This window comes from Cryptosporidium hominis (assembly GCF_000006425.1).
Source record: "Cryptosporidium hominis TU502 chromosome 5 CHRO015060, whole genome shotgun sequence".
NCBI lineage: Eukaryota > Apicomplexa > Conoidasida > Eucoccidiorida > Cryptosporidiidae > Cryptosporidium > Cryptosporidium hominis.
In genome coordinates, this window is record NW_667434.1 from 22441 (window position 1) to 33536 (window position 11096).

Genomic DNA, 11096 nt, shown 5'->3' on the forward strand with positions numbered 1-11096 from the left:
TTTGACTGAATATTATTTTTATTGAGCAACAATTTAAAATGGCAGTTTATGAGTCAAAAGCATATGCAGCTTTGGGCCCTTCTCAAGATTTAGTACCACATAAATATGAGATAAAGTCATACGAAGCAAATGAAGCTAAAATCAAAGTTTTATATTGTGGAATTTGCCACAGTGATGTTCATCAAGTAAAAAATGAATGGTTTCCAGGAATTTTCCCAATGGTCCCGGGCCACGAAATTATTGGTATTGTTGAGGAAATTGGAGAAAATGTTACAAAAGTGAAAGTGGGTGATTGCGTAGGAATAGGATGTATTGTTGATTCATGTATGAGCTGTAATGCCTGTAAGGATGGGTATGAACAATTTTGTGGAAGCCTTTCACTCACTTATAATGGTCGCTATAAAAATGGAATGAATACTTATGGAGGATATGGTACATATGTTACTTGTAACGAGCACTTCTTACTTAAGATCCCAGAAAACTTGGATAAAGCAGCTGCTGCTCCATTGCTCTGTGCTGGAGTCACCGTTTATTCTCCAATGATTAGGAACAAGATGAACAGACCGGGATTCAAGTTGGCTGTAGTTGGATTAGGAGGTCTGGGTCACATGGCTGTCAAGTTTGGTGTCAGCTTCGGATGTGAAGTTGCTGTAATCACTCGTTCAGAAAGTAAAAAAGAATATGCCCTTGCTATGGGAGCCAAACATTTTATTAAATTTGACGATCCAGAAGCACTTGAGAAGTTCAGTGGATACTTCGATGGTATTATTGATACTGTTTCTGGAAAAAGGTCAGTGGAAAACCTATTGAGATTGCTCTCTTACCACGGAGTCATGGCATGTGTTGGAGCTCCTCCTGCTGGTGAAACTTCCGAATTCAATTCATTTTCAGTAATATTTGGTGAAAAAACCATCACAGGTGGTAATATTGGTAATATTGAAATCACTCAACAAATGCTTAACTACTGTGGTGAGCACAATATTACATCTACTATTGAACTAATTAAGCTAAACCAAGTCAATGAGGCCTACGAAAAAATGCTTAGGAGCGATGTTAAATTTAGGTTTGTAATTGATGTCGCTAACTCTCAAGATCAAGTTTGAAATAAAGAATTTAAAAAACTGTATTTTGGTTGTTTTTTATCTGCTTTTTTTTTTTTTTTGTGATAATAAGTGCTAAATATTATTCGTCTGCTTCTTTTTCATCACCCCACTTGCATTTAATCGGCTATCGACTTTGCCGCCGTACGTGTTTTTTGACTATCCCTACGGTATATATTTGCATGCATGTGATTATGTGCACAACATGCCAATCTTTTCCAATAATTTCATGTGGACAACCTTTCAAAATACAGAAATGATGTAAAGATTCACTGTGTATACATAATTGCTAAGAATAATTATTTTAAATGAAAATTAACAGTAATATTTTATTTTTTTCTGAATTTAAACAGATGTTTTTAAATAAACTAATCATTAATTTAAATAAAATGAAGAGGGAAAAGTTTTTAAATTATAATTATGGAAATTATGAATTATTTGAGTCTAGTCCCAGACCCTTAATGAAATGTTTTCCAACAAATATAAATAACAAAATTAAAAAATAAAAAAAGGTGGAATAATAATACCTGTAATCAGTGTGAAAAAAAAACGAGAAATTAAACACACTGTAATAATACAATAGTTTTCTTAAAACTTGAAAGACTTAATACAAAATCTTAGAGCTCAGAAGAAATGAAAGCGGCTCTGATTTTGGTTATTAGCATTGTAATTTGCTTTAAAAATGTATTTTCGCAAGGTGAAGAACTAATCAATAATATTAATGAGATTCAAAATTTGAATATAAATAAAACAATTAATGAAACTTTAAGATTAAATGATACAAAAGCTGATAATTCCACGAAGGAAGAAGATAAAGGATTTAGAATAAATCCAATTTCTTGGGACAATGTATTGAATGGATTAAGTGATATTTTTAATGAAATTAATTGCTTATTTAATAAATTATGGGAATCTATAAGAATTTATATTAAAGGTAAAGAGGGTGTTTCAGAGGAAAATGAAATAAATGCATTTAATCAATCATTAATAAATTCTTCATCCACTCTTGTAAAAAATCTTGAAGACAGACTCTTATGGTCATTCACAATTCCAGAATTTAAAATTAAGCTACCAAGTTTAAATACAACGGGGATTTTATTTGGAAATAAAAGTGCTAAAGATAAACAGAAGTTGGAACTAATGAAAATCAATCGCTCAACTTCAGAGGAGGAAATATTGTCAGGGATTTTACTTTCATGTGCATTTTTTGCTTTGTATTTGATTTGCTGGATTTTTGCATATGTGAAAGATTTGTCTGATTGGGTTAGTATATTAAAAAGACCGAATTTGATATTTTTGCAACAAATTCCAAACAACTATCAATTGAAAAGTAAAAATGAAGAAAAAATTAACATGTTTAATGGGATAAAGTTCCCATATACCAATTTATATTTTATTCCACCGATCAAAATGAAAGTGGGGTATGTAAGAATATTAACTATTACCATGCAAACAGTATTTTTTCCGCTAACTCTTATTCATTTTATAACTTCAAAATTTAAAGTTTCTCATTTTCACTTTGAATATTTCAATAGCAAATTAAAGAGTTATTATGAGACAATAAAAAATGATGGATTTGTTTTGAATTACTTTTATATGACAAACCAGGAATATAGGTCTAAAGATGGAATCAAAATATCAGAGAAAAAATTTTCAAAAAGTATTTNCGATGAAAATATTGATTATTGAATATTATTAGATTTATTTCTTCCAATGAGAATTCTAATAAACTTCCATCTATGGAAGATTTGAAGAATTGGTGTCATGGATTTTGGTTCAAGGCAAATAAGATAGATATATCGCAATATAAGGAATTACTTCCAAGAATTGCTTGTCTTATCATTTTAAGAAAGCTTGTCCGAAGTGAGCAAATTTCTTATGATTATCTAAGAAGGTTAAGAATGCAAATAATTGGAGCTAACAATCAAGCAGATCTTGTGAGAGATTGGATCAAGTCTACATTAGTAAGAAATAATCCAAAACTCAATTTTCCAAATCAATGGACTCAAAGAAGTCCTACAGGGTCAATAAAGATTAATATTCATGATAATGGAATTTATACTCTTATTAATGATTATTTGAATAGAGTTGGGATTCATTCTGAACCCCAAATAAAATTACTAATGGAATTAACTTCAGGTCAAGTTCAAAATTTGGAATGTTATTTGTGGCTAATTGATGAACTTCAAACAATATGTATTCACCCAAGGATACTATGTGATTGTATTAAAGGATTTGATTCTTTGGAGTGGATTGGTCCAATGGGATTTTTACCATTTTGACATATTAAATCCATATTGATAAATGATGGCGTTGCAAGAACTGGTACATTAACATTGGAAGAAAATAATTCGAAATCTAAAGTTCTTAAAAGAGAAGTTACTTCTTGAACAAACCAATCTAATGGAAAAATATCCACATTTGAAGGAAATTTACGTATTTCACAAATTGGAAAACCGATATAAATAATCCAGTCATTAAATTTACCGTATTAGAAGAAAAAGAGATATTTCAAGCTTAAACCACTTAATAAAAAGTCTCATACCACAATCAAGGTCAAAACAAAGTTATGACAATGAGCTTTCTGACTTTTCTACAGAAGCTTCAATGACTATGGACCTCAATTCAACATTGAACAGTACTTTACCAAGAAGTGTATTAAATGAAGGAACAAATGATGTATTTTGGGGTGAAAAGTTGAATATTAGATCAAAAAATGTCAAGGGAGATTATGAAATAGATTATAATTCAAGATGTTTCTGGGATTTTGATATGCCAATACCATTTACAGCCACATCTGTATTAATTAATAATGTTTTAACTTATGTTTGGATTAATTATGATTCAAAATTACTCTGTATTCAAAGAAAGGATTCCCCTATTGAAAAAACAGATTTCAAGTCTAATGATAATTTAAAGAATCAATTAAGCCAAATTAATCAATTGAAAGAATCTATGGCTTTAAATAAAATAAGAAGTTTTGATGATGATATTGTAATTGAGAGTGTGAATAACACTCCAAATTCTGATTCATGTATTGAAATTTTGAATCTAGGTAATATTCTTGGCGAGAAAAATAAAGAAATCAAGTATTCTAGTGATAATCACATTAATAACAAAGTAAACACTGTTACAAGAGGATTTATGGATAAAGGAAGATTATCCACAAATTTTGACCAAGACAAACAAGAGGAAATTGAGACAGAAGCACATAATATTGTCAATAAATGGTTACCGTTTGACAAAAGCTTATATCCAGCTTTTGGTGTTTTGACATATGATGATATCCAAAATCTTCATCCTGTATATGCAGTACCTGGCATTTTAAACGGAACTTTTTGTACTAGAGGATTTTTTATTGGATCAATTATAAATGTGCATGTTGTTGGAGACTTTGTTGATGATATTATTGATGAATATGCAATTGGAATAGAATCTCAGTTATTAATTACCTTTGAGGGCGGATTAAGTTTAAGAATTAATACTTTTTCCCAAGGAGCAGCGAACTCTCTTAAGGAGAATTTGGAATCAATTATCGATAATTTAGAAGAAAACATCTTATTATCCATGAGACAAAGTATAAGCAATTTAAGTAAAGAAAGTAAAAAAGAACTAAATAGTAAAAGCAATCTAGTAACTAATTTGGAAGATACTTTATTTTCAGTTGGAGTAAGCCCTCCTGATTTGATTTCTCGTTGTGAACAGTTGACTGAATATGAGAAAACCTCTTTCAAAGATAGCTTTATAAAAAGTTTTACAAGATTCAACCCTCTAATTGGAAGACTTCAATGGAACTCATCTTCTCCAAGGACATATAGGTGGCTTTCATATACTGCAAGTACTTCTTTATCACACTTTTTAATATTCTATCTTTTGAGTTCTATACCAAGAATTAACAAGGTTGAAAATGGAATTTTGGTTGGTTGGATTGCATATTGTATATTAAATATATCAAAGATAACTTTAGATACAGCTATGGGATTTTCCTCAGTATTATATATCATGTCAATAAGACAACAAGCTGCTTATTCATATTTTAGATTATGGTCTATTTGGCTCACTTCAAGCTTTTGTATTCTAATTACAATAGTTTTATCAGTTTTAACTATTTTACAGTCAGCAAAGCCTATAAACAATATTGAAACATCAAGTGGATTCATTCTCAATGATATTAATTATTCCATTTCAACATGGATCGCTGGATTTATTGTCACTTTTCTATCATTATTCCTACAGCCTTTGGTTCTAGCTTTGAGTTATAGCATTATATTATTACTTTCTAAGAAAACAAGTTCATTTGATGGACTTGTGGCATTCTTCAAGATATTCAGTGACATTCACGTCAAAAAAAATGGACGAATGCCAGTGAGACCTGAATGTGTTATTAAGATGCAATGTAAACATTAATCAAACCTAACAAGTTGTGTGGAAGCTAAAGAAGTGGGGAGTGAATATATTGAAATTATTTGTCTATGAAGGTTATATTTTCATAAAGAAGAAATCATTTCTTTGTAAAATATAAACAAAAAAAAGAATAAAAAGAAATCTCTTTAATAAACAGAATCCAATCATTATTTCGAGTTATATATTCAACTATATTTCAATATTTAAATATTTGATTTGGGCGGGAACGCTCCGAGTAAATATTTACATGTAAAAAAGAGTTATATAATTAAAAGAGAGATAATGGGAATTAAAAAAGAGCGATTAATAAAGTAGTGGAGAGGAGTCTTTTGAAAAGATACGTTATTTTTTAGATACTATAAGAGGGAGTTGGGTAATTATTTATTTAGTGAATAAATAGTGGACATTTGTATAAAGGTGGTGAATGATTAAGAGATAAAAAATTAATTGGAATTACATCAGGAGAAAAAGCTAAGCTAAATTAAATTGATTAAAGAGAAAAGTATTAAAAAAAGAATAACTGAGTAATTAGGAGGATATAAATATTGATTAGAAGAGTAAATAAAGTTAAGAATGAATTTGGAAACTAATTTGTTAAATAAGACAAAAATGCAAGTAAAGAAGGTAAAACTATTATTGATTCTATTATCAGTCTTGGTGATTTTTGAATTTTGTTTAGGAACAGATTTGACAGCAGATTTGGACTCTTATTCAGCAGTTACAGCTGATCCAACAAGTAGCACAAAATTATTAAATTTAGTAGCACAAGAAGCAGTTCCTACACATGGAGGGAATAGATTTATGGATATTGGGGATGGATTGGCCACAAAACACGTTATTGAAAAAATCAATTCATATACGCCTCAAAACTTGGAGGTAGCAGAAAGGTATGCAGCAAATATGGTAGCAATAAGTAAGCTCAGAGAAGAAATTTACATTGATACTAAGGAATATTATGAGTCCATTAAATCACAATTAGAAGCAGTTCCAGAAAGTAAGAAGCTTAATGAGATACTGAAGAATTCTGAGTTAAAGATGAAAAAAACAGAGCAAAATTATTTGGAATCAAAAAAAGCTGCAGAAAGATCTCTTGAGATTTATATGAAATTTATAAGACCAACAACTGAGAATGTTTTGATCAAAGCAGAAGCAACTGAAGGAAAAGGCTTGAAGATAGCTCATGACGAATTAGCAAATATGGAATCAATTTCATTGCCAGATATGGATACTAGTGGATATGAGCCTTTGGATGCAGATGCATCATTACTAAGTATTGCAGAAAGTGTATTACCTCCAGAAGAAACAAAAGAAAGTTTGATTAATAAGGCTTTAGAAAAGATTTCAGCAACAATTGAGGATGACTTTATGAATAACAACGATTCAGATGGAAAAGGAAATAAATCTGATAAAAAGTTAGTAATTGAAGATTTGGGTAATGGTGATGATGATGATGAAGATGATGATATTGAGGAAGATGAAGACAATGATCAAGATTTCGATGTTAGGGATAAGAGTGTTTCAAATAAAGAAACAAAAGATGTTTCTATTAATAAATCAGAGACAATTTCACAAGTTGGTAAAAGTGAAGAAATCTTTGGAAGTACAATAACTAGTTCTAATGATGAAAACAAAAATGATAAGATTTTGACATCTTTTCCATCATCGATTTCTGCTTCATTCCCATCAGCTGCTGATCCAACAATAAAAAATAAGAAAATTATTATGATTCCAGGAGGGACTAGTTTAAGTGGTAAAGTTCCTGAGCATTTTCAATATATTTTCAGGAGAAGTTATTTATTAGTTTATATTGCTTCAATATTTGTTGAATCATATGTATTACCACAATTCTTTACAGAAAATCCTGCAATCAAATTATATTCATTTTTTAGAATAAAAAGAACATTTATATCTCACATATTATTTGGCTTGGCAAGTAAATATAGAATCATTTTCAAAGAGTTACAGAGGTTACCTTTTATTTACAAGGATTCAGAACTTAAAGAAAAAATTGAAAAAGTTGCATTTGATTTATCAGCCACAAATCTTCTTCTCCAAAATGCTCTATCCGATTCTGAAGAAGGTTACAAAAACGTTGCAAGTTTATTAGTGGAGTTTCCATTCAAAGTAAAAGAAGTTTTTTCAAAGTTTTCTGCTCCTATTCGAGTTAATTATCCAAATATTGATTATTCTTTTGTAATGAGTGGATCAATCTATTCTGCTCCAAAACCATTCTTTCCAGAGCTTTCCCCATCAGAAATTGAGAACTTGAAACTTTTTGATAAAGAACTTTCATCAAAGCTTGAAGAATTTGATATTAAGGAATCTTTAAGTGATCTAAAAGAATCTCAGCTATGGATTAAAGATTATGTTTTAAGAAATGCAGCCTATAGGCATTATCAATTTGAAAAGAGTCATAATATTCGTCCATACTTTGATTTTTCTCAATTCAATATCTGTTTAGTACCTCAAGTTGAAGAATTTTTAAAGTCATCGATTAAAAAGAGTGATTAAGTTAAGTTGATTTTGGATACAACTGCTAATACTGTTAAGGTAAATCTTGTATATTTGGATTATCTCAGTATCAAATAGAATGAAAATAAAGCAATCTCTTTAATAATATATATGTATATGTATATATATATATATGTATCTATATTTATATCTATTAGATGGAAGAATGAACACATTCCACGTAATATATATTATTAAAATATGCTTAAGTTTATTTTAATGGTTAAGTTTAAGCAAAAAGAAAAGAGAATTTATTTAGTTACCTTCAGTATTACTCTAGACACTATTATTAATTTGGGTCTAATTTCTTTTCATTACTTATTCTTCTCTTTCAAACACAATTACGTTTTTTAATTTTTTTTGAAAAAATTCTAACTCAAAAATTTCTACCTTTAATCTGCAAAACAATAAATGTATGAGACTTTGAAATTCACTTATAGATATATCTACACTATTTGTTTTTGTTCATTATTAAGTTAAATATAATCCTTATTATTCTTATTTAGAGCGATTCAAAACCTAAAAAAACTTTTTATCCTATATAGATCATCTAATACCGGCATGTAGTAAGTTATTTCAGGTACCGGGGTTCCCGCCTCAATTTAATAAGAAATTATGAAAAAAAGTCGAAATAGTGGACAAAATATTTTGATAATAAAAGTTTGGAGGGTATAAAAAAGTAAAATTATAATTTAATTTATAGTATTTGTGAATAGAAATTGAAAGAAATGAATTGGATAATAGGAAAGGGAGGAAAGCTTTCTCTGCATATTATGGTTTTGGCTTTAATCTTGGTAATTCAGTTAACACAGTGTGTAAAATGTCTAAAAATAACTGAATTAAACGCTCTTTTGCCAGGAGAACGATATAATTTGTATACCTCGTTATCGAAAAAAAGAGCTTCATTCTTGGAATTATATTTAATTGAAGAGGAGAAGAATGATGAGGAAGGAAAACCAAAAGTTAAAGTAGAAACTGATTGTATGTTAAGCGTTTTACAATACAAATTGGTAGATTTATTGACAGGAGATCGTGAATTTGATCAGAATTTGGATACAATTACAGCAAAAAAGTGTTTAAGGAAAAGTTTAACTCAGTTGCAGAGCTTTTATGTACGATTTTTTGATTTAAAACTAATTTACAAACCAAACTGTTTTGAGAGAGCTTGTTTTAAGAAACCAGAGAAGGTTTTCTTTGAAAATTTGGAGAATCTTGCTCTATCTATGTATTTTTTCTTTACTGTAAATAATTTAATAAAAGAAAAAGGTGGTTTTGCAAGAGAGTTGGCTCTTCCACAGGAATTGGAACATAAAAATGAAGCAATTTCTATTTTGAATAATGTCAATCAACTTCATTCATATAAAGAAGGCTTAAAAGTTTGCATGAAATTTAATATGTTGGACATCATGTTATATCCAAGACTAAACAATAAAACTCTATTATCAGAATTTAAGATTTTCTCTTCAATACTACGTATTTTGACAGCTAGTGCTGAAAAACATGTTCGTTCGTACAAATATAACAAAAATAATTTTGAAATAAATGGGAAAAAAAATTATAGCAAGAAGTTGATTTCAGGTATTAAGAAGATTAGGTCTTCAATGAAACTACTTTCCTATGTAATTCTCACTAAATACTTTATCATTGCAGACATTTTTAATTTGGAAATATATGAACAGATTTACAATTCTATCATCAATACTAATACCACTTATAATGCATATTAAAATCTTTTTATTACGTTTACATATTTATGTGTTTAAATTTAATACTTACAGAATTCCGGTAATGAAATTCAGGAAATGGCGGGAAAACATGCACAGTTATTTAACTTATAAATATATACTATGCATGCATACGCGCGGTTTATACTGGCTAAATGAATGATTCAAGGTTAATAATTAGTGAAGGTATGAAATGTTTTCTTAGGAAAGTTTTGAAAGGCTTTCATTAAAAATAAAATATTGCTAGGGTTGGGGTGCCTCGAGCTTTCTTTTTGTTTAACTATAATTTCTAGTTTTTTCATTTTTCTTCTTTTTTTTTTATTCTTGCCTCTTTATTACCTTTTTAGTTAAGTAACAAAGAAGCAGAAGGTGCTTGACACTTTCGTGCATTGTAAGGAGGAGTAATTTTCCTGTATTAATACATTCTAGAGCTTCCGAATGAGAGCAATGCAATGTATTTGCGATTATTCCATCTCTAATGTTTACAATTTCTCTTCTTAAATCTTGGTCTTCAATAGACCAATCCCAAGATCTTGCTAAAAGCATTTGAACTGTAATATCTTGAATATTAGCTAAATCAATTAATGAATAGTAATAGTAAGCTCCTTGGTTTGCTAAAAGAAACTTATTTAGTTGTTCATTCTCCAAATTTTTAACATAAACCTTTGGATAATTCAAAGCCACGATTTTTCTCTTAAATTCAGTTAAAAAAAGAAGTATTGCAACTTTTAAAGTTTCTGTTGCCTCAAATATACTTAAATCTTTTCCTGATTCATTGTAGAAATCTTTCTGTTTCTCATCTGAAAGATCATTTCTAAGTTGTCTCAAGGTTTCCTCACTATAACATCTTTCTAGAACTTGACTATTCATTGATTCCAATATTATTTCTTCTTCATCTTTTATTTCATTGTTAATAGATAAAGAATGAGCTTCTTCAAGGTGGAATTTTGCGTCTTTTTTTTTCACTACAACCACATCAAATTCACATAGACGACATGCTAGATAGTTTTGGATATTTTCAGTTAACTCTTTCTTCACCATTTCTTTCTTTGCTTCCCTTTTTTTTCTCTTTCTCTTTCTTTTTTTCTTTTTCTTTTTCTTTCTCTTTCTCTTTCTCTTTCTCTTTTCTCTTTCTCTTTCTCTTTTCTCTTTCTCTTTCTCTTTCTCTTTCTCTTTCTCTTTCTCTTTTCTCTTTTCTCTTTCTCTTTCTCTTTTCTCCTTCTCTTTCTCTTTCTCTTTTCTCTTTCTCTTTCTCTTTCTCTTTCTCTTTCTCTTTCTCTTTTCTCTCTCTCTTTCTCTTTCTCTTTCTCTTTCTCTTTCTCTTTCTCTTTTCTCTTTCTCTTTCTCTTTCTCTTCC

General features: G+C 29.3%; 5 protein-coding genes across 5 annotated transcripts; 4 read left to right on the forward strand and 1 right to left on the reverse strand.

Moving 5' to 3' along the window:
* Nucleotides 1-38: 38 nt before the first annotated feature.
* On the forward strand, nucleotides 39-1103 carry Chro.50110 (ENSANGP00000000281). The annotated part of the gene is made up of 1 exon (XM_662874.1): nucleotides 39-1103. One exon carries the CDS (start codon nucleotides 39-41, stop codon nucleotides 1101-1103), a length of 1065 nt encoding a protein of 354 aa, XP_667966.1.
* Nucleotides 1104-3707: 2604 nt separating this feature from the next.
* Nucleotides 3708-5507, forward strand: Chro.50109 (hypothetical protein). Its single annotated transcript, XM_662875.1, has 1 exon — nucleotides 3708-5507. One exon carries the CDS (start codon nucleotides 3708-3710, stop codon nucleotides 5505-5507), a length of 1800 nt encoding a protein of 599 aa, XP_667967.1.
* A 570-nt stretch (nucleotides 5508-6077) lies between these two features.
* Nucleotides 6078-8015, forward strand: Chro.50108 (hypothetical protein). Its single annotated transcript, XM_662876.1, has 1 exon — nucleotides 6078-8015. The coding sequence occupies one exon, from the start codon at nucleotides 6078-6080 to the stop codon at nucleotides 8013-8015; it is 1938 nt and encodes a 645-aa protein (XP_667968.1).
* Nucleotides 8016-8743: 728 nt separating this feature from the next.
* Nucleotides 8744-9742, forward strand: Chro.50107 (hypothetical protein). The annotated part of the gene is made up of 1 exon (XM_662877.1): nucleotides 8744-9742. One exon carries the CDS (start codon nucleotides 8744-8746, stop codon nucleotides 9740-9742), a length of 999 nt encoding a protein of 332 aa, XP_667969.1.
* Nucleotides 9743-10057: 315 nt separating this feature from the next.
* On the reverse strand, nucleotides 10058-10780 carry Chro.50106 (hypothetical protein). Its single annotated transcript, XM_662878.1, has 1 exon — nucleotides 10058-10780. One exon carries the CDS (start codon nucleotides 10778-10780, stop codon nucleotides 10058-10060), a length of 723 nt encoding a protein of 240 aa, XP_667970.1.
* Nucleotides 10781-11096: the final 316 nt, after the last annotated feature.